General features: G+C 48.1%; 1 protein-coding gene across 4 annotated transcripts; it reads right to left on the reverse strand.

Moving 5' to 3' along the window:
* Nucleotides 1-1,382: 1,382 nt before the first annotated feature.
* Nucleotides 1,383-22,031, reverse strand: sparta (spartin a). 4 transcript variants are annotated; one of them, XM_042311471.1, is made up of 8 exons: nucleotides 21,806-22,031; nucleotides 19,669-20,526; nucleotides 11,720-11,914; nucleotides 8,069-8,219; nucleotides 7,799-7,993; nucleotides 7,538-7,696; nucleotides 7,261-7,351; nucleotides 1,383-2,776 (listed from the first exon to the last, which is right to left on the reverse strand). In XM_042311471.1, the coding sequence occupies exons 2-8, from the start codon at nucleotides 20,503-20,505 to the stop codon at nucleotides 2,524-2,526; spliced, it is 1,881 nt and encodes a 626-aa protein (XP_042167405.1). In that variant the 5' UTR covers nucleotides 20,506-20,526; nucleotides 21,806-22,031; the 3' UTR covers nucleotides 1,383-2,523. The 4 variants fall into 4 exon arrangements, with proteins under 4 accessions (XP_042167405.1, XP_042167404.1, XP_042167406.1 ...); XM_042311470.1 differs by lacking the exon at nucleotides 21,806-22,031 and adding an exon at nucleotides 21,272-21,361; XM_042311472.1 differs by lacking the exon at nucleotides 21,806-22,031 and adding an exon at nucleotides 21,267-21,355.
* Between the last annotated feature and the right edge of the window lie 1,682 nt (nucleotides 22,032-23,713).

Here is a 23,713-nt window from a genome sequence, read left to right on the forward strand (position 1 = left end):
TATTATTATTATTTGTGAATCGATTCTGCTATTTCTGATCCATCTGATCTGACAATCAATCAAGGGCATGAAGCAACAATAACATGACAGAAAATCCTTTCATAACAAATTACTGAATAATAAAATAGACCGTTTATTTACAAACCGCACAGAGAAAATCAACAACAGTGTCATTGATATATTGGTATATTTTGGCACAGATACAAATATGTTATATATTACACATTCTATGAAACATATCCTTCATTTAATATGGCTCCAACATTCAGAGGAATGAACAGTTAAGTAGTCTACATACAGTAAGGTGAGATGGGACACAATGGACAGGGGGGTACAAAACAGCACCCAAGATCAGCTTTTAGGGGCAACTTCACCCTACAGCGAAAGGTCTGGATAGATTTAAAGACAATATGATGCAAGCTCCTTTTGCAAACTGGAGGCAGTGAAAAGCTATCACCATGATTCTTACATGTACAGCATTTACCCCATTCAGATCTATGAACACAGAGAGGGCCAAAAGATATGAGTCTATTAGCACAGAGAGGGCCAAAAGATATGAGTCTATTAGCACAGAGAGGGCCAAAAGATATGAGTCTATTAGCACAGAGAGGGCCAAAAGATATGAGTCTATTAGCACAGAGAGGGCCAAAAGATATGAGTCTATTAGTACAGAGAGGGCCAAAAGATATGAGTCTATTAGTACAGAGAGGGCCAAAAGATATGAGTCTATTAGCACAGAGAGGGCCAAAAGATATGAGTCTATTAGCACAGAGAGGGCCAAAAGATATGAGTCTATTAGTACAGAGAGGGCCAAAAGATATGAGTCTATTAGCACAGAGAGGGCCAAAAGATATGAGTCTATTAGTACAGAGAGGGCCAAAAGATATGAGTCTATTAGTACAGAGAGGGCCAAAAGATATGAGTCTATTAGTACAGAGAGGGCCAAAACATATGAGTCTATTAGTACAGAGAGGGCCAAAAGATATGAGTCTATTAGTACAGAGAGGGCCAAAAGATATGAGTCTATTAGCACAGAGAGGGCCAAAAGATATGAGTCTATTAGTACAGAGAGGGCCAAAAGATATGAGTCTATTAGTACAGAGAGGGCCAAAAGATATGAGTCTATTAGTACAGAGAGGGCCAAAAGATATGAGTCTATTAGCACAGAGAGGGCCAAAAGATATGAGTCTATTAGTACAGAGAGGGGATAAAATATATGAGTCTATTAGTACAGAGAGGGCCAAAAGATATGAGTCTATTAGCACAGAGAGGGCCAAAAGATATGAGTCTATTAGTACAGAGAGGGCCAAAAGATATGAGTCTATTAGTACAGAGAGGGCCAAAAGAATGAGTCTATTAGTACAGAGAGGGCCAAAACATATGAGTCTATTAGTACAGAGAGGGCCAAAAGATATGAGTCTATTAGTACAGAGAGGGCCAAAAGATATGAGTCTATTAGCACAGAGAGGGCCAAAAGATATGAGTCTATTAGTACAGAGAGGGCCAAAAGATATGAGTCTATTAGTACAGAGAGGGGATAAAATATATCACGGCCTATTGACACAGAGGGGCTTATAAAACATAGGGGCCTATTGACACACCGAGGGGCCAAAAGATATAGGGTCCTATGAACACAGAGAGGGCCAAAAGATATGAGTCTATTAGCACAGAGAGGGCCAAAAGATATGAGTCTATTAGCACAGAGAGGGCCAAAAGATATGAGTCTATTAGCACAGAGAGGGGATAAAATATATCACGGCCTATTGACACAGAGGGCCCTAAAGATATAGGGGCCTATTGACACACCGAGGGGCCAAAAGATATAGGGGCCTATTGACACACTGAGGGGCCAAAAGATATAGGGGCCTATTGACACACTGAGGGGCCAAAAGATATAGGGGCCTATTGACACAGAGGGCCCTAAAGATATAGGGGCCTATTGACACACTGAGGGGCCAAAAGATATAGGGGCCTATTGACACAGAGGGCCCTAAAGATATAGGGGCCTATTGACGCACTGAGGGGCCAAAAGATATAGGGGCCTATGAACACAGAGAGGGGATAAAATATATAGCGGCCTATTAACACACAGAGTGGTTCTTAAGATATAGGGGCCTATGAACACAGAGAGGGGATAAAATATATAGGGGCCTATTAGCACACAGAGTGGTTCTTAAGATATAGGGGCCTATGAACACAAAGAGGGGCTAAAATATATAGCGGCCTATTAGCACACAGAGTGGTTCTTAAGATATAGGGGCCTATGAACACACTGAGGGGCCAAAAGATATAGGGGCCTATGAACACAGAGAGGGGATAAAATATATAGGGGCCTATTAGCACACGGAGTGGTTCTTAAGATATAGGGGCCTATTAGCACACAGAGTGGTTTTTAAGATATAGGGGCCTATGAACACACTGAGGGGCCAAAAGATATAGGGGCCTATGAACACAGCTTAAAGATATCGGGGCTAAAATGTATAGGGGCCAAATAGACAAGAGCCACATAAATGAGTATGACATCTATTTCTTGTCTTCCTCATCCTTCTTCCTCTCCCACATCTCTTTCTCCTCTGGTCCTCCGTTGTGGTTGTGGTCTCCGACTGCGACCTGCGGGGTATTGTTTCGCTCTTTGACCACAGCTTTAGCGGTCTGTTTTCCGGCGGTCTTCAGGACACCCTTGATACCCAAGTTGTCCACGTTGAACGCGGCCACGCCCACGTTGATCACTGATTGGATGCCCGTGTTCGTGGCTTTGCTCACGTCATCGCCGTACCTTCATCATAGGATGAGTAGAAGTGGGTGAGTTTAGTGGAAGGCATGAGGAGGGGAGAGAGGAATAGGGAGGGAGGGGAGGGAGGGAGTAGGGAGGGAGAAGAGGGAGTAGGGAGGGAGAGAGGGAGTAGGGAGGGAGAGAGGAGTAGGGAGGAAGGTAGAAGTGGGTGGGTTTAGTGGAAGGCATGAGGAGGGGAGAGAGGAGTAGGGAGCGAGAAGAGGGAGTAGGGAGGGAGAAGAGGGAGTAGGGAGGGAGGGGAGAAAGGAGAAGGCAGGGAGGAATAGGGAGAGAGAGAGAGGAGTAGGGAGGGAGGGGAGGGGAGGGAAGAAAGGAGTAGGGAGGGAGGGGAGAAAGGAGTAGGGAGGGAGAGAGGAGTAGGGAGGGGGAAAAGGGAGTAGGGAGGGAGGGGAGAAAGGAGAAGGCATCGAGGAATAGGGAGAGAGAGAGGAGGAGTAAGGAGGGAGAAGAGGGAGTAGGGAGAAGGCAGGGAGGAATAGGGAGAGAGAGAGGAATAGGGAGGGAGAGGAATAGGGAGAAGGCAGGGAGGAGTAGGGAGAGAGAGAGGAGTAGGGAGAGAGAGAGGAGTAGGGAGAGAGAGAGGAGTAGGGAGAGAGAGAGGAGTAGGGAGGGAGAGAGGAGTATGGAGGGAGAGAGGAGTTGGGAGGGAGAGAGGAGTAGGGAGGGAGAAGTATGGAGGGAGGAAGGGACCTGGTCACCAGTAGTACATTATATAAGGAATAGTCTGTCATATGGGACACAGATGTGAGAGGACAGAGAGAGACACTGACGTTATTTCATATCAGGTTTATTAGTAACAAAGCAGGAAAGAGTCTTCACATAAGAATGTCACCACCACCACCCAATATACACAGGCATTTAGCTGCCCTGTGGACACAGACACACAGGCCTGTCAGGACCCCTGTCTGAAAACAACCCATAATCCTTTCCATTGCCTTGAGGAAAGGTGAGCAATATGAGGATGGATAGTTTACACCTTCCACCATCCAGCCTTTCAATGGATTTGCTGCAGCCATGTTGGGTTAGATCAACACAAGACTATGACTAGGGTTTATGGACTAGGGGCTAGGGATAAGGGGCTAGGGATCAGGGGCTAGGGATAAGGGGCTAGGGATAAGGGGCAAGGGGCTAGGGATAAGGGGCTAGGGATCAGGGGCTAGGGATAAGGGGCTAGGGATAAGGGGCTAGGGATCAGGGGCTAGGGATCAGGGGCTAGGGGCTAGGGATAAGGGGCTAGGGATCAGGGGCTAGGGATAAGGGGCTAGGGGCTAGGGATAAGGGGCTAGGGATCAGGCGCTAGGGATAAGGGGCTAGGGGCTAGGGATCAGGGGCTAGGGATAAGGGGCTAGGGATCAGGGGCTAGGGATCAGGGGCTAGGGATCAGGGGCTAGGGATCAGGGGCTAGGGATCAGGGGCTAGGAATAAGGGGCTAGGGATCAGGGGTCGTTCTCAGACCAGACCAGAGTTATTCACATAGGCATTCAGTCAGTATTCAGTCACAAAGGTCAAAAGGTTACAATTCAAAAGGTCTCCGTCTTTACTCCCCGACCAGTCAGTCACCCCGTCAGTTAGAGGGGTTGTCTAAAAGACCTTCTAGACCCCGAAATCTGGAAAAGAAGAAGATAAAGGGCGAGAGGGAAGGAAAGGTGTGGAAAGAACGAAATAAAGATATTATTTCCCCAAAGCTCCAAGAATTCATCCTGCCAGTATGTTTCTCCCTATAATAACAAAACTACATTGTTACCTTGCCAAAGACACCATCTAGTGGGCTAAAGAAGACACTAGCTGGTACCCAGACCCACCAAGATCATGACAGCACCTAGTGGGCTAAAGAAGACACTAGCTGGTACCCAGACCCACCAAGATCATGACAGCATCTAGTGGGCTAAAGAAGACACTAGCTGGTACCCAGACCCACCAAGATCATGACAGCATCTAGTGGGATAAAGAAGACACTAGCTGGTACCCAGACCCACCAAGATCATGACAGCACCTAGTGGGCTAAAGAAGACACTAGCTGGTACCCAGACACACCAAGATCATGACAGCACCTAGTGGGATAAAGAAGACACTAGCTGGTACCCAGACCCACCAAGATCATGACAGCACCTAGTGGGCTAAAGAAGACACTAGCTGGTACCCAGACCCACCAAGATCATGACAGCAGCTAGTGGGATAAAGAAGACACTAGCTGGTACCCAGACCCACCAAGATCATGACAGCACCTAGTGGGATAAAGAAGACACTAGCTGGTACCCAGACCCACCAAGATCATGACAGCATCTAGTGGGATTAAGAAGACACTAGCTGGTACCCAGACCCACCAAGATCATGACAGCACCTAGTGGGCTAAAGAAGACACTAGCTGGTACCCAGACCCACCAAGATCATGACAGCACCTAGTGGGATAAAGAAGACACTAGCTGGTACCCAGACCCACCAAGATCATGACAGCACCTAGTGGGATAAAGAAGACACTAGCTGGTACCCAGACCCACCAAGATCATGACAGCACCTAGTGGGATAAAGAAGACACTAGCTGGTACCCAGACCCACCAAGATCATGACAGCACCTAGTGGGATAAAGAAGACACTAGCTGGTACCCAGACCCACCAAGATCATGACAGCACCTAGTGGGATAAAGAAGACACTAGCTGGTACCCAGACCCACCAAGATCATGACAGCACCTAGTGGGATAAAGAAGACACTAGCTGGTACCCAGACCCACCAAGATCATGACAGCATCTAGTGGGATAAAGAAGACACTAGCTGGTACCCAGACCCACCATGATCATGACAGCACCTAGTGGGATAAAGAAGACACTAGCTGGTACACAGACCCACCAAGATCATGACGGCACCTAGTGGGATAAAGAAGACACTAGCTGGTACCCAGACCCACCAAGATCATGACGGCACCTAGTGGGATAAAGAAGACACTAGCTGGTACCCAGACCCACCAAGATCATGACAGCACCTAGTGGGATAAAGAAGACACTAGCTGGTACCCAGACCCACCAAGATCATGACAGCACCTAGTGGGATAAAGAAGACACTAGCTGGTACCCAGACCCACCAAGATCATGACAGCACCTAGTGGGATAAAGAAGACACTAGCTGGTACCCAGACCCACCAAGATCATGACAGCACCTAGTGGGATAAAGAAGACACTAGCTGGTACCCAGACCCACCAAGATCATGACAGCACCTAGTGGGCTAAAGAAGACACTAGCTGGTACCCAGACCCACCAAGATCATGACAGCACCTAGTGGGATAAAGAAGACACTAGCTGGTACCCAGACCCACCAAGATCATGACAGCATCTAGTGGGATAAAGAAGACACTAGCTGGTACCCAGACCCACCAAGATCATGACAGCACCTAGTGGGATAAAGAAGACACTAGCTGGTACCCAGACCCACCAAGATCATGACAGCACCTAGTGGGATAAAGAAGACACTAGCTGGTACCCAGACCCACCAAGATCATGACAGCACCTAGTGGGATAAAGAAGACACTAGCTGGTACCCAGACCCACCAAGATCATGACAGCACCTAGTGGGATAAAGAAGACACTAGCTGGTACCCAGACCCACCAAGATCATGACAGCACCTAGTGGGATAAAGAAGACACTAGCTGGTACCCAGACCCACCAAGATCATGACAGCACCTAGTGGGATAAAGAAGACACTAGCTGGTACCCAGACCCACCAAGATCATGACAGCACCTAGTGGGATAAAGAAGACACTAGCTGGTACCCAGACCCACCAAGATCATGACAGCACCTAGTGGGATAAAGAAGACACTAGCTGGTACCCAGACCCACCAAGATCATGACAGCACCTAGTGGGATAAAGAAGACACTAGCTGGTACCCAGACCCACCAAGATCATGACAGCACCTAGTGGGATAAAGAAGACACTAGCTGGTACCCAGACCCACCAAGATCATGACAGCACCTAGTGGGCTAAAGAAGACACTAGCTGGTACCCAGACCCACCAAGATCATGACAGCACCTAGTGGGATAAAGAAGACACTAGCTGGTACCCAGACCCACCAAGATCATGACAGCATCTAGTGGGATAAAGAAGACACTAGCTGGTACCCAGACCCACCAAGATCATGACAGCACCTAGTGGGATAAAGAAGACACTAGCTGGTACCCAGACCCACCAAGATCATGACAGCACCTAGTGGGATAAAGAAGACACTAGCTGGTACCCAGACCCACCAAGATCATGACAGCACCTAGTGGGATAAAGAAGACACTAGCGGGGGTGAAACTAGGGGTGAAACAAAGAGAAGAGGAAAGCATAGTCCCTTAAAATAGAGTGATTGAAGATCACAGGAGGAGAAGAGAGGGCAAGTAGGAGGGGAAGGAGAAGGGGGAGAAGGGCGAGGAGAAGGGGGAGGGGGAGGAGAAGGGGGAGGAGAAGGAGGAGGAAAGAGAGGGACTTACTTATGCTTCACGGTCATGACCGTCTCAGAGGTGACACTCTTGCCGATGTTCTTAGCTCCAGTTTCCAAACCAGTCCACATTGCGGAGAGACCTTAGACAGAGATACACAGGAGAATAGTTTGATTATCAGACGGATAGGTCACTCTAGTACAGGTGGCTAGGCCTATTAACAGAATCTGCATATTTACCATTCAAATAACTTTCAGAAATACTCTGATAATCAACATATTCTGTGTGTGGATCGAGGTCGCTACTATGCGTCTTTCTCTCTCCATACCCTTTATGCTGCTGACTGCCACCACCATAGCGCCATCCAGGTTGGAGCGGCCATCTTTAGTGTTCTTCATGGACTCAGGGATAAGTTTACTGCCATGTTTCTTTACATGCGGAGCCAGCTTCTCCCCCACACAGCCTACTACGGTACACACTCCGTCCACTGCAAACACACAAAACACAAGTTTACAAGAGTGTTAGCACACACACACACACATCCCATAGAGATATCATGTTTGTTTTGTACCCTCCTCCATATCCTTACCCAGGAACTGACTGACGCGAACAGCGCCCCCGGTGGCCTGTTTAGCATGGTGCAGGCCCTTGGTAACACCAGGGCTGACCTCAGCCGGGACGTTCTCTGGGGTGATGTGTTCTCTCAGCTTAGACGCTCCTTTCTGGATGGCCTTACCTGTGGCCTCCGCTCCACGCACAAACCCTTTACTCAGCCACGATGCACCTGCAGGGAGGGTGGGATGTACAGACAGACTGCATGTTCAAACGCATACACACCTACACACACAGACACCCCTACCTGCCAGGATGCCTTGGGACATCTTCTCGCTCCATTCAGGTAGGGGGAGTTCTTCCTCCCCTGTCCCTGCTCCCGCCCCCTCCACAGGGGGACCAATGGGAACCTTCTCACTCAGGTTCATGATCTCTGACCCTGCCCCCTCCTCTGGAGCCTAACAGACAGGAAATGAGGTCATGGAATAGATATCAACTTTTAGTATGTAGAGCAGAGGTTTGTCCTGATCACAGAACCCACCTGACCTGGGCCGGAGTCCATAAAGCATCTCAGAGAAGTGCTGATCTAGGACTTCCCAGCCCAGCCCAGCCCACCCCATTCCAACCCCACCCCAGCCCATTCCAACCCCACCCCATTCCACCCCCACTCCAGCCCAGCCCAGCTCAGCCCATTCCAACCCCAACCCAGCCCAACCCCACTCCAGCCCAGCCCCATTGCAACCCCACCCCAGCCCATTCCACCCCAGCCCACCACACCCCATTCCAACCCCACTCCAGCCCCTTCCAACCCCACCTCAGCCCATTCCAACCCCACCCCAGCCCATTCCAACCCCATCCCAGCCCCACTCCACCCCAGCCCCAGCCCAGTCCATTCCAACCCCACTCCACCCCAGCCCCCCACCCCAGCCCATTCCAACCCCACTCCACCCCAGCCCCACTCCACCCCAGCCCATTCCAACCCCACTCCACCCCAGCCCCACCCCACCCCATCCCATTCCAACCCCATTCCAACCCATTCCAACCCCACTCCAGCCCATTCCAACCCCATTCCAACCCCATTCCAACCCCACTCCAGCCCATTCCAACCCCACTCCAGCCCATTCCAACCCCACTCCAGCCCATTCCAACCACACTCCAGCCCATTCCAACCCCACTCCACCCCACCCCATTCCAACCCCACTCCACCCCATTCCAACCCCACTCCACCCCACCCCATTCCAACCCCACTCCACCCACCCCATTCCAACCCCACTCCACCCACCCCATTCCAACCCCACTCCAACCCACCCCATTCCAACCCCACTCCACCCCACCCCATTCCAGCCCCACTCCACCCCAGCCCCACTCCACCATATTCCAACCCCACTCCACCCCATTCCAGCCCCACTCCACCCCATTCCAATCCCACTCCACCCCAGCCCAGTCCATTCCAACCCCACTCCACCCCAGCCCACCCCCCCAGCCCATTCCAACCCCACTCCAGCCCATTCCAATCCCACTCCAGCCCATTCCAACCCCACTCCAGCCCATTCCAACCCCACTCCAGCCCATTCCAACCCCACTCCAGCCCATTCCAGCTCACGCCAGCCTGGACACATTCCTGTGAGCTGTAGTAGACTACAGGAGGACCAGTGTGTTTCCACCCACAACACAATAACAAGCATTTGGTGATGAGTGGTGAGACGGAAACAAGAGAAATATGTTTCCTAAGAACACAGTGGGGCCTGCAATAGTTAGCTACGTTTTATGTTGACTTAAAACCATTAATTGGTTTTAGTTACTTAAAAAATATACTGTATATGTAAAACTGGTGCGTGTGTATGTGACTACACAGTAACTTGTGAACAAAGACACTTCATAAGCATTGCTAATGTGGTGGATTTCCTTTGAATGGCAGCCTTTGAAAAATGTGTATGAGGACATTGACCCCACAGATTCCAGTCAGTCAGCTCTAGTCCTCCCCAGTAGAACACTGTTGTAGTTCAGTCAGCTCTAGTCCTCCACAGCAGAACACTGTTGTAGTTCAGTCAGCCAGCTCTAGTCCTCCACAGCAGAACACTGTTGTAGTTCAGTCAGCCAGCTCTAGTCCTCCACAGCAGAACACTGTTGTAGTTCAGTCAGTCAGCTCTAGTCCTCCACAGTAGAACACTGTTGTAGTTCAGTCAGCTCTAGTCCTCCACAGTAGAACACTGTTGTAGTTCAGTCAGTCAGCTCTAGTCCTCCACAGTAGAACACTGTTGTAGTTCAGTCAGCCAGCTCTAGTCCTCCACAGTAGAACACTGTTGTAGTTCAGTCAGCTCTAGTCCTCCACAGCAGAACACTGTTGTAGTTCAGTCAGCCAGCTCTAGTCCTCCAGAACAGCAGAACAGCTGTTCCTCCCCAGTAGTTCAGTTCAGTCAGCTCTAGTCCTCCACAGTAGAACACTGTTGTAGTTCAGTCAGCTCTAGTCCTCCACAGTAGAACACTGTTGTAGTTCAGTCAGTCAGCTCTAGTCCTCCACAGTAGAACACTGTTGTAGTTCAGTCAGTCAGCTCTAGTCTTCCCCAGTAGAACACTGTTGTAGTTCAGTCAGCTCTAGTCCTCCACAGTAGAACACTGTTGTAGTTCAGTCAGCCAGCTCTAGTCCTCCCCAGTAGAACACTGTTGTAGTTCAGTCAGTCAGCTCTAGTCCTCCCCAGTAGAACACTGTTGTAGTTCAGTCAGCCAGCTCTAGTCCTCCCCAGTAGAACACTGTTGTAGTTCAGTCAGTCAGCTCTAGTCCTCCCCAGTAGAACACTGTTGTAGTTCAGTCAGTCAGCTCTAGTCCTCCCCAGTAGAACACTGTTGTAGTTCAGTCAGCTCTAGTCCTCCACAGTAGAACACTGTTGTAGTTCAGTCAGTCAGCTCTAGTCCTCCCCAGTAGAACACTGTTGTAGTTCAGTCAGTCAGCTCCAGTCCTCCCCAGTAGAACACTGTTGTAGTTCAGTCAGTCAGCTCTAGTCCTCCCCAGCAGAACACTGTTGTAGTTCAGTCAGTCAGCTCTAGTCCTACCCAGCAGAACACTGGTGTAGTTCAGTCAGCTCTAGTCCTCCACAGTAGAACACTGGTATAGTTCAGTCAGTCAGCTCTAGTCCTCCCCAGTAGAACACTGTTGTAGTTCAGTCAGTCAGCTCTAGTCCTCCCCAGTAGAACACTTTTGTAGTTCAGTCAGCTCTAGTCCTCCCCAGTAGAACACTGTTGTAGTTCAGTCAGTCAGCTCTAGTCCTCCCCAGTAGAACACTGTTGTAGTTCAGTCAGCTCTAGTCCTCCCCAGTCACTGCAGTCAGCCAGCTCTAGTCCTCCCCAGTAGAACACTGTTGTAGTTCAGTCAGTGAGCTCTAGTCCTCCCCAGTAGAATACTGTTGTAGTTCAGTCAGTCAGCTCTAGTCCTCCCAGTAGAACACTGTTGTAGTTCAGTCAGTCAGCTCTAGTCCTCCCCAGTAGAACACTGTTGTAGTTCAGTCAGCAGCTCTAGTCCTCCCCAGTAGAACACTGTTGTAGTTCAGTCAGTCAGCTCTAGTCCTCCCCAGTAGAACACTGTTGTAGTTCAGTCAGCCAGCTCTAGTCCTCCCCAGTAGAACACTGTTGTAGTTCAGTCAGCAGCTCTAGTCCTCCCCAGTAGAACACTGTTGTAGTTCAGTCAGCCAGCTCTAGTCCTCCCCAGTAGAACACTGTTGTAGTTCAGTCAGCCAGCTCTAGTCCTCCCCAGTAGAACACTGTTGTAGTTCAGTCAGTCAGCTCTAGTCCTCCCCAGTAGAACACTGTTGTAGTTCAGTCAGTCAGCTCTAGTCCTCCCCAGTAGAACACTGTTGTAATACAGTATGATTTACTGTTACTGCTACTGGTGGATCACTGACAAGCTAGGAGCTGGCTGTGAGTGTGTGTAACTGTGTGTGTTACTGTGTGTGTATAACCTCACCTGTACCCGTAGCTCAGTGAGTTGTGAGAGGAGGTCCTGAAAGGCATGTCTGTCTGCTGCAGGCAGTTCAGAGGACAGCACAACCCCTACGTAGGACCCGGGTATCCCCGCCATGGTGTCAGGAAACATAAAGATCCCAGAGGTAGACAGAAGTACTGGGGTGTCTGGAGTCAGGGGGTACAGCCAGTCACACACCTGCAACACACACACACACACACGTTAGGAAGGAGCACAGGGTGTCTGGCGTCAGAGGGTACAACCAGTCAGACACCTGCAACTCACACACACACACACACACATCATCATCTGCACATCTATCACTCCAGTGTTAATTGCTAAATTGTCATTTCTTCGCCACCACAGCCTATTTATTGCCTTACCTCCTTTGCACACACTGTATACTGATTTTTCTATTATGTTATTGACTGTAGGTTTGTTTATTTCATGCGTAACTCTGTGTTGTTGTTTGTGTCACACTGCTTTGCTTTATCTTGGCCAGGTCGCAGTTGTAAATGAGAACTTGTTCTCAACTAACCAACCTGGTTAAATAAAAGGTGAAAATAAATACATTTATATAAAAACGCACACACACGTTAGGAAGGAGCACTGGGGTTACTAGGATTACAGTGTGTATGCCAGAGGTATTCAGTGTGACCCTCGTCAGGGTACAACCAAAACAACAACATGTATGACATACAGGACGTAGACTATATCACTGGTTGGCAGTTGGCATCGTCAGGGCTGGGAAACTGCTATTTGTTCGTTCAGACCCTATCCATGGTACATTACCACAGCCTGCAACACAACAGAACAGCAGAGTCATCTGTTAACTGGCCCCTATTGTACTGCTGGGACACTGAGCTACCCAGAACACAACAGGGTTAGAGTGAGACACCACAGGCCAGTCAACACACATGCCTGGGTTTAACACGTCTGACTAGATCACATCCCAAATGGCACCCTATTCCCTACATAAGGGTTAGAGCGGTGGACTAGTAACCGAAAGGTTGCAAGATCAAATCCCCGAGCTGACAAGGTTCAAATCTGTCGTTCTGAACAAGGCAGTTAACCCACTGTGCCCCTGAACAAGGCAGTTAACCCACTGTGCCCCTGAACAAGGCAGTTAACCCATGTGTTCCCCTGAACAAGGCAGTTAACCCACTGTTCCCCTGAACAAGGCAGTTAACCCACTGTTCCCCTGAACAAGGCAGTTAACCCACTGTTCCCCGGAGCAAGGCAGTTAACCCACTGTTCCCCTGAACAAGGCCATTAACCCACTGTTCCCCTGAACAAGGCAGTTAACCCACTGTGCCCCTGAACAAGGCAGTTAACCCACTGTTCCCCTGAACAAGGCAGTTAACCCACTGTTCCCCTGAACAAGGCAGTTAACCCACTGTGCCCCTGAACAAGGCAGTTAACCCACTGTGCCCCTGAACAAGGCAGTTAACCCACTGTTCCCCTGAACAAGGCAGTTAACCCACTGTTCCCCTGAACAAGGCAGTTAACCCACTGTGCCCCTGAACAAGGCAGTTAACCCACTGTGCCCCTGAACAAGGCAGTTAACCCACTGTTCCCTGGTAGTTACATGCTTTTACATGAAGGGGGGGTTACATGCTGTGTAATAACCACTAATTACTTCAAGTTTCAGCCATATATTCTATTGCGTGGCTGTTACTATCATTTTAAAATGTTAGAGATGCCAATCCTATTGTTTATCGTATGTAGTATTATTCCGTACTGCCATAAGTGCTATTATTGCATTGGTTTCACAAGTACTTTTGCAGAAGTGGTTTTAAAATTGTTGTATTGGTAAATATAGTATTTTGCATGCACACGATACCACAGCATTTTCCATAGTGGCACTTTATTAAAAGGTGTTTTATTGCGGTGCCATGGGCGAGCTTCTAATCCAGAGACCATCCCAGAGACCATCCCAGAGACCATCCCAGAGACCATCCCAGAGTCCTCCCAGAGACCATCCCAGAGTCCTCCCAGAGATCATCCCAGAGACCATCCCCAGAGACCATCCCCAGAGACCATACCAGAGTCCTCCCAGAGACTATCCAAGAGTCCCCCAGAGACCATCCCAGAGTCCATCCCAGAGACTATCCAAGAGTCCCCCAGAGACCATCCCAGAGACCATCCCAGAGTCCTCCCAGAGACCATCCCAGAGTCCTCCCAGAGACCATCCCAGAGACCATCCCAGAGACCATCCCAGTCATCCCAGAGACCATCCCAAAGTCATCCCAAAGTCATCCCAGAGACCATCCCAAAGTCATCCCAGAGACCATCCCAGAGACCATCCCAGTCATCCCAGAGACCATCCCAGAGACCATCGCAGAGTCATCCCAGAGACCATCCCAAATTCATCCCAGAGACCATCCCAAATTCATCCCAGAGACCATCCCAGTCATCCCAGAGACTATCCCAGAGTCCTCCCAGAGACCATCCCAGAGTCCTCCCAGAGACCATCCCAGAGTCCATCCCAGAGACTATCCCAGAGAGTCCTCCCCAGAGACCATCCCAGAGTCCATCCCAGAGACCATCGCAGAGTCATCCCAGAGACCATCCCAAAGTCATCCCAGAGACCATCCCAAAGTCATCCCAGAGACCATCCCAAATTCATCCCAGAGACCATCCCAGAGACCATCCCAGAGTCCTCCCAGAGACCATCCCAGAGACCATCCCAGAGATCATCCCAGAGATCATCCGCAGAGACCATCCCAGAGTCCTCCCAGAGACCATCCCAGAGACCATCCCAGAGATCATCCCAGAGTCCTCCCAGAGATCATCCCCAGAGACCATCCCAGAGATCATCCCAGAGACTATCCCAGAGACCATCCCAGAGATCATCCCAGAGTCCTCCCAGAGATCATCCCCAGAGACCATCCCAGAGATCATCCCAGAGACTATCCCAGAGACCATCCCAAAGACCATCCCGAAGTCATCCCAGTCATCCCAGTCATTCCAGAGACCATCGCAGAGTCATCCTAGAGACCATCCCAGAGACCATCCCAGAGACCATCCCAGCCTGCTCTTGGAGCTTGTTCATACGCAGAGTAATTTACGACCTCAAGGGAAACCAGGGGAAATCTGATAAGGTCTCAGCCTGGCAGATTCTTACACAACACTGGAGAGCGAGAGAGAGAGAGAGAGAGGTGGTGCCATAAATCTTGACCCTTTGTCAATCCAAGTAATTAGTTTCTCTCTCCAAGAAGTGAATGTTTAAGTTTATGTTTATATTGATGCTGTGTTTATAGCCCTTTATAGACATGTTGTAAGTGTAATTGCCATTTATTCATGTACACATACTGTACCAGTCCAAAATCTGGACACACCTACTCATTTAAGGGTTTTTCTTCATTTGTACTATTTTTTATATTGTAGAATAATAGCGAAGACATCAAAAATATGAAATAACACATTTGGAATCATGTAGTAATCAAAGAAGTATTAAACTCATTCAAAGTAGCCACCCTTTGCCTTGATGACAGCTTTGCACACTTGAAATTCTCTCAACCAGCTTCATGTGGAATGCATTTCAATTAACATGTGTGCCTTGTTAAACATTAATTTGTGGAATTTCTTCTTAATGGGTTTGAGCCAAACAATTGTGTTGTGACAAGGTAGGGGTGGTATACATAAGATAGCCCTATTTGGTGAAATACCAAGTCCATATTATGGTAAGAACAGCTTGAATAAGCAAAGAGGAACAACAGTCCATCATTACTTTAAGACATAAAGGTCAGTCAAAACGGAACAATTGCAAGAACTTTGAAAGTTTCTTCAAGTTCAGTCGCAAAAACCATCAAGAGCTATGATGAAACTGGCTCTCATGAGGACTGCCACAGGAAAGGAAGACCCAGAGTTACCTCTGCTGGAGAGGATAAGTTCATTAGAGTTAACTGGCTCTCATGAGGACTGCCACAGGAAAGGAAGACCCAGAGTTACCTCTGCTGGAGAGGATAGGTTCATTAGAGTTAACTGGCTCTCATGAGGACTGCCACAGGAAAGGAAGACCCAGAGTTACCTCTGCTGGAGAGGATAGGTTCATTAGAGTTAACTGGCTCTCATGAGGACTGCCACAGGAAAGGAAGACCCAGAGTTACCTCTGCTGGAGAGGATAAGTTCATTAGAGTTAACTGGCTCTCATGAGGACTGCCACAGGAAAGGAAGACCCAGAGTTACCTCTGCTGGAGAGGATAGGTTCATTAGAGTTAACTGGCTCTCATGAGGACTGCCACAGGAAAGGAAGACCCAGAGTTACCTCTGCTGGAGAGGATAAGTTCATTAGAGTTAACTGGCTCTCATGAGGACGGTCACAGGAAAGGAAGACCCAGAGTTACCTCTGCTGGAGAGGATAAGTTCATTAGAGTTAACTGGCTCTCATGAGGACGGTCACAGGAAAGGAAGACCCAGAGTTACCTCTGCTGCAGAGGATAGGTTCATTAGAGTTAACTGGCTCTCATGAGGACTGCCACAGGAAAGGAAGACCCAGAGTTACCTCTGCTGGAGAGGATAAGTTCATTAGAGTTAACTGGCTCTCATGAGGACTGTCACAGGAAAGGAAGACCCAGAGTTACCTCTGCTGGAGAGGATAAGTTCATTAGAGTTAACTGGCTCTCATGAGGACGGTCACAGGAAAGGAAGACCCAGAGTTACCTCTGCTGCAGAGGATAGGTTCATTAGAGTTAACTGGCTCTCATGAGGACCGTCACAGGAAAGGAAGACCCAGAGTTACCTCTGCTGGAGAGGATAGGTTCATTAGAGTTAACTGGCTCTCATGAGGACCGCCACAGGAAAGGAAGACCCAGAGTTACCTCTGCTGGAGAGGAAAAGTTCATTAGAGTTAACTGGCTCTCATGAGGACGGTCACAGGAAAGGAAGACCCAGAGTTACCTCTGCTGGAGAGGATAAGTTCATTAGAGTTAACTGGCTCTCATGAGGACTGCCACAGGAAAGGAAGACCCAGAGTTACCTCTGCTGGAGAGGATAAGTTCATTAGAATTAACTGGCTCTCATGAGGACCGCCACAGGAAAGGAAGACCCAGAGTTACCTCTGCTGGAGAGGATAAGTTCATTAGAGTTAACTGGCTCTCATGAGGACTGCCACAGGAAAGGAAGACCCAGAGTTACCTCTGCTGGAGAGGATAAGTTCATTAGAATTACCAGCCACAGAAATTGAGGCCCAAATAAATGCTTCACAGAGTTCAAGTAACAGACATCTCAACATCAACTGTTCAGAGGAGACTGTATGAATCAGGCCTTCATGGTCACATTGCTGCAACAAAAAAAAAACACTACTAAAAGGACACTAATAAGAAGAAGAGACTTGCTTGGGCCAAGAAACACGAGCGATGGACATTTGACAGGTGGAAATCTGTCCTTTGGTCTGATGAGTCCAAATTTGAGATTTTTGGATCCAACTGCCGAGTCTTTGTGAGATGCGATGTGGGTGAACGGATGATCTCTGCATGTGTGGTTCCCACCGTGAAGCATGGAGGAGGAGGTGTGATGGTGCTTTGCTAGTGACACTGTCAGTGATGCATTCTGCAGCATTCTGCAGCGATACGCCATCCCATCTGGCTTGCGCTTAATGGGACTATAATTTGTTTTTCAACAGGACAAGGACACAAAACACACCTCCAGGCTGTGCAAGGGCTATTTGACCAGGAAGGAGAGAGATGGAGTGCTGCATCAGATGACCTGGCCTCTACAATCACCCAACCTCAACCCAATTGAGATGGTTTAGCATGAGTTGGACCGCAGAGTGAAGGAAAAGCAGCCAACAATTGCTCAGCATATGTGGGAACTCCAGGTGAGAGTGTAACACTCACAATTCCAGGTAACTTCCTCATGAAGCTGGTTGAGAGAATGCCAAGAGTGTGCAAAGCTGTCACCAAGGCAAAGGGTGGCTACTTTGAAGAATATAAAATATATTTTGATTTGTTTAACACTTTTTTGTGTTATTTCACCGTTTTGATGTCTTCACTATTATTCTACAATGTAGAAAATAGTAAAAAATAAAGAAAAACCCTTGAGTAGGTGTGTCCAAACTTTTGACTGGTAGTGTATGTTTTTACATGGTCCTTGTAACCGGATTTAGTGACTAACAGTTTGTTTTTTTACAAGGTCTGTAATTTCTCCGGATTTAGCGATCAATAGTTTTTACTGTGTAATTGGTTCGAGTGGAAAGAGAAAGACTTCTCATTCAGCAGAACCTCCCACCATCCTCCTCTCATCTGCATAATGGAGGAGATGCATGCATTGTGACCTCACCACTGGGAGAGAATTCTAGAATTCCATTTAGGTCTGGGAATTCTTCGTTGTCATAGCAACACCAAACAAAGAGAAATGGACGGCAGGTTGCCTAGCGGTTAGAGGGTTGGCCCAGTAACTGAAAGGTCACTGGTTCTAATAACCAAGTTGACAAGGTGGAGAATATGTTGACGTGCCCTTGAGCAAGGCCCTTATCACTCATTTGCTCCTGGGGTGCTATACTGCTATAGCTTGTAAAACAACACATGACAATAAAACTATGGTAGACCATCCTACGTGTCTGTCTGTCTGTCTGTCTGTCTGTCTGTCTGTCTGTCTGTCTGTCTGTCTGTCTGTCTGTCTGTCTGTCTGTCTGTCTGTCTGTCTGTCTGTCTGTCTGTCTGTCTGTCTGTCTGTCTGTCTGTCTGTCTGTCTGTGAAATGCTTGAGCACTGGGTTGACACGATATCAATCTACGGCATCTGCCATTCGTCTCACTAATCCTGAACTAAGAAATATGGCTACACTTCGGTTAGTCTCACTCATCTGGAATAAGATATGGTCTATGATGGTGCTTGTTCTGAGACAAGGGGAAACAACTTCATCTGTAAACAGATCTTATCTGGAGATAGAGATCTGGGCCATATTCAGTAGGGCACAACGTACCAAAACTGTTTGAAAACGTACAAATGTGAGGTTTCAGACCATTGGGTGCCTAATGAAAACAACCCTGAACAAGACTGAATCCAGACAACCCCGACCAGCCTAAAACAGTTAGATGAAACTACCTCAAGCTGCCACAACCACAGTCACCCTCAACCCTTTTCTCTACTGCTCTTCTACAAACAGGAGTTTCTTTTCAATTCATTATGCAGTTACTCTCCATACACCTGGTAATACGATAGGTGTGTTGGAGACGATATACTATTTTCTGTTGGTATTTTAAACACACGCACACACAAGCCAACACCCACCCTCACCCTCTCTCTCATACACACACACACACACAAGCCAACACCCACCCTCACCCTCTCTCTCATACACACACACACACACAAGCCAACACCCACCCTCACCCTCTCTCTCATACACACACACACACACAAGCCAACACCCACCCTCACCCTCTCTCTCATACACACACACAAGCCAACACCCACCCTCACCCTCTCTCTCATACACACACACACACACAAGCCAACACCCACCCTCACCCTCTCTCTCATACACACACACACACACAAGCCAACACCCACCCTCACCCTCTCTCTCATACACACACACAAGCCAACACCCACCCTCACCCTCTCTCTCATACACACACACACACACAAGCCAACACCCACCCTCACCCTCTCTCTCATACACACAAGCCAACACCCACCCTCACCCTCTCTCTCATACACACACACACACACCAACACCCACCCTCACCCTCTCTCTCATACACACACACAAGCCAACACCCACCCTCACCCTCTCTCTCATACACACACACACAGCCAACACCCACCCTCACCCTCTCTCTCATACACACACACACAAGCCAACACCCACCCTCACCCTCTCTCTCATACACACACACAAGCCAACACCCACCCTCACCCTCTCTCTCATACACACACACACAAGCCAACACCCACCCTCACCCTCTCTCTCATACACACACACACACCCCAGTGGTTTCCTCACATGTAGGAAGGCTGATGCTCCTCCGTTGGCCATGTCTTTGAGCTGGCTGCTGAACCTGATGATGCGTAGATAACCCGGGTACGATGGGGCGCTCACCTGGCCATCCGACGACACGAAAAACATCTGCACTCCCCGAGGGAGGAACAAAAGCTCCTCTCCGTCCCCCCCTACCCCTCCCTCGGGCTGTGGAGGTCCCCCCACCATCTGCCCCCCCAGCGCCAGACCCCCTCCTCCGGTTGGGCTATAAGCCAGGCTGTGGTGCCCGTCGGTGGGCTGGGGGGTGTAGGCTGGGGGCTGCTCTCCTGGGAGCCCCAGGGGCAGGGCAGGGAGGATGGGCAGGGAGGGGGCCATGGTGATGCCTGTAGCCCCGGCAGAGAGGCTGTCTGTTGGGGTAGCCCCGGGTGGCAGTGTGGGGTAGAGATGGGGGAGGGGGTTGGAGGAACCAGGCAGCGGCATAGGGGGCACCAATGGCCCCAGGGTGGGGTAGAGGCACTGGGAAGAGAGATCCACTAGATCCACCAACGCTGGGCCTCCCTGGCCCGCCGTCCCCACCCCTGCTGTCTCCATGTTTGCTAGTCGGGTGCTGATGTTAGTTAGAGTCTCCCTCATCTTCTGCTGCAACTGCCTGGCCGTGTCCCAGGGGGCTCCCTGGTTCTGTGGCCCCCTGGTAGGGACCTCCAGGCCCAGGGTTAGGTGCTGCCGGCCCCTCCTGTACAGCTCCAGGGCCTGGGGCCCCTGCCCTGCCTGGTCAGCCGCCAGGCCCCTGGTCAGACACTCCAACGCACGGTCATACTGGTCCCTTATCAGCAGCAACTCTGCTGGCTCTGCCAACGACATGTCTTGCTGCAGGCTGGAGATCTAGACAGATGAAAGGAGAGGGGGATGAGGAGAGGAAGAGAGGGAAAGAGGGGAAATGAGAGGGAGGAGAAAAGGATGAGACAGGGATGAGAGGAGAAACATGGGAGGGAAGACAGCGCAATGTGAGAAAAGAGGAGAAAAAAGAGAGAAAAAAAGAGAAGAGTTGGTGAGATGAGGGCGAAGGACGGGAGGATGGAGAGGGGGAAATTAGAAGGGGAGAGAAGAGGGGGATAGAGGAGAGGTGAGGGGAAGAGAAGAGAAGGAAATCAATAAGAAGGCCAATTGTCACTATTACTGTTTTGTATCTCTGTGAAACCAGAGATACAAAAGCTCTCATAGACTAGACGTAGCATAGTGATATGTTACGTTTGGTATGGTTACACAAGACAGATGGTTACTTAAGGCAACAATTAAAATAGGGTGGTTTGTGGGGGTAGATGGGTGGGCATATTACGCAAACGCCATGCAAGCCAAAGGTTGCGAGTCCGAATGTCATTACGGACAACTTTAGCAACTTTTCAACGATTTACTACTTTTTAGCTACTTTGCACGTTAGTTAACCCTTCCCCTAAACCTTTAACCTAAATCGAAAACTTAACCCCTAGCCTGGCTAACGTTAGCCACCTAGCTAGAATTCGTAACATATTGTACGTTTCACAAATTCTGGACATTTAATACGAATTGTAATTTGTAACATATCATACGAAATGAGTGATGGACATCCACAAATGAATACCTACTGTACCATATGAAACTCAACATATCATTCTAAATGGAGTGTATCGGGTTTTACATACAAAATAATACGAAATGCTCTGAGACCATGTTAGTGAAACCGGTTGTCAAATACACTCCCAAAGAGAATGACATTAGGTGCTATTAAGACGACACAATATTCAAATCTCTAATTTGATATTAAAATAAAAACAATCCAACACATGCAACACTTTATTAGGTATTATAACTAGACATTACAGTTTAAAATTCTTTAGGAAGTAATCGTGACAGCTTTTTCCTCCAAATCTCTCAGCTATGCTTTTAGGGGGTTTGTCTGGCTGGTTCCACCTGTATGACAACATTCAACAGATGTTTTTAAAGCGTGATGTTTCTTTCAACAATAATGAAAACTCTTTGAATAGTTGAATAGTTATGTAGACTAAAAACAACAAAAAAATCAATTTTCTTAGGGTCAAATAACGACAGAGTAGGCTACTGTTGTCTACATAACTACTCAACTTTACCGACAGTCGAACACAAACCGAACCCGAAATAAACCTACCTTTAGCGGCAAACCCGTGATTTCAAACTACTCCAGAAATGGAAATAAGACGACAATGTTAATTAATGAGAAGTAACATTGTAGCCATTTATCAAAAATTCGTTTTTCTTTCTCGGATCAACGTGCGCTTATCCTGCTGTGTCTCGCTGTCCCCAAACATACGCACATCTGACATTCGCGAAACGCTGACAGGTTGAGGGTCGTCACTAGTTACCACAGCCAAGTCGTACACCCCGCCTATTTTTTATTTATTTTATTTATTCTTTATTTTACCAGGCAAGTCAGTTAAGAACAAATTCTTATTTTCAAAGACGGCCTAGGAATAGTCGGTTAACTGCCTTTTCAGGGGCAGAACGACATTTTTACCTTGTCAGCTCGGGGGTTTGAACTTGCAACCTTCCGGTTACTAGTCCAACACTCTAACCACTAGGCTACCCTGCCGCCCCAGGGTAGCCTTGTATCTTCTTCAAATCTGATTTAAAATTTAACCCTAACCCTAACCCTGACCTTAACCACACTCCTGTCTAACACTAATGCTTGACATGGGATGAAAAACGCCCAGTAGACTGTATTCACACACAAATTCCCAAATGACATTATGCTATAGAGGCATGCAATTATTCCCTGTTAAGGGTTCATAGACATTTTGGCAGATGGAATTTCATGACTTCTCCATGACCAATAATTAGTGTTGTCTTTATATAGCCTACATTAAAAAGTCAGCATATGTGTCCTATTGACACTAGAAGGCATTTTTTGCCACATTAAATACAGCAAAATGCAGTAACTGCTCATTTGGTCGAAAATGAGTTAATGTCATTTTTTTAGCCACATTAAATACATGATGTTTAGGCTTAATAATGTGGAGACCAGGGCTGATGTTTACCCTGCCTCTATTTTATTGTGTTCAGGGCTGAAAATGTTAGCAGTAACTGCAGTGTGGACTATTAGACCAGGGCTGATGTTTAGGCTACAGTGTGGTGAGACAGACCAGGGCTGATGTTTAGGCTACAGTGTGGAGTATTAGACCAGGGCTGATGTTTAGGCTACAGTGTGGAGTATTAGACCAGGGCTGATGTTTAGGCTACAGTGTGGAGTATTAGACCAGGGCTGATGTTTAGGCTACAGTGTGGAGTATTAGACCAGGGCTGATGTTTAGGCTACAGTGTGGAGTATTAGACCAGGGCTGATGTTTAGGCTACAGTGTGGAGTATTAGACCAGGGCAGATGTTTAGGCTACAGTGTGCTGTGTTAGACCAGGGCTGATGTTTAGGCTACAGTGTGGAATGTTAGAGCAGGGCTGGAATAAAAGCCTGCACATCCAGTAGGTCTCCTGGACGACAGTTGGCCACCCCTGAAATGAAAGGTTATCACATTAACCAAATACTTGTATGTCTTTATACAGTTATTCACTCATTCTATGAATCAGGGATACAATGGATACATACGGTAGGCTACTTCAAAGGAAGGTAGCTAACTAAAACATGTTATCTATAACTTTACAAGACTAAAATGTTTATGTTTCAGGGGAGATCTATGCACAGCATGGAAGTTATTTGTCAATTAGGCTTTTCTGAGAATATTTGTTTTATAGAACGGTGACAATGAGTCAATGGAATTAATACTGAGGCCTACAGCTAAAAATACTGAATGTAACCATAACATGTAACAATTTCAACTATTTTACTGAGCTACAGTTCATATAAGAACAACAGTCAATAAAAAAATAAATGAATTAGGACCTAATCTATGGATTTTACATGACTGGGCAGGGGCACAGCTATGGGTGGGCATGGGAAGGCATAGGCCCACCCACTGGGGAGCCAGGCCCAGACAATCAGAATGAGTCTTTGCCCACAAAAGGGCAGTATTACAGGCAGAAAAATTCCTGAGTTTCATCAGGTGCCT

The sequence above is a fragment of the Oncorhynchus tshawytscha genome, linkage group LG33 (assembly GCF_018296145.1).
Source record: "Oncorhynchus tshawytscha isolate Ot180627B linkage group LG33, Otsh_v2.0, whole genome shotgun sequence".
In the NCBI taxonomy this organism is placed as follows: Eukaryota; Metazoa; Chordata; class Actinopteri; order Salmoniformes; family Salmonidae; genus Oncorhynchus; species Oncorhynchus tshawytscha.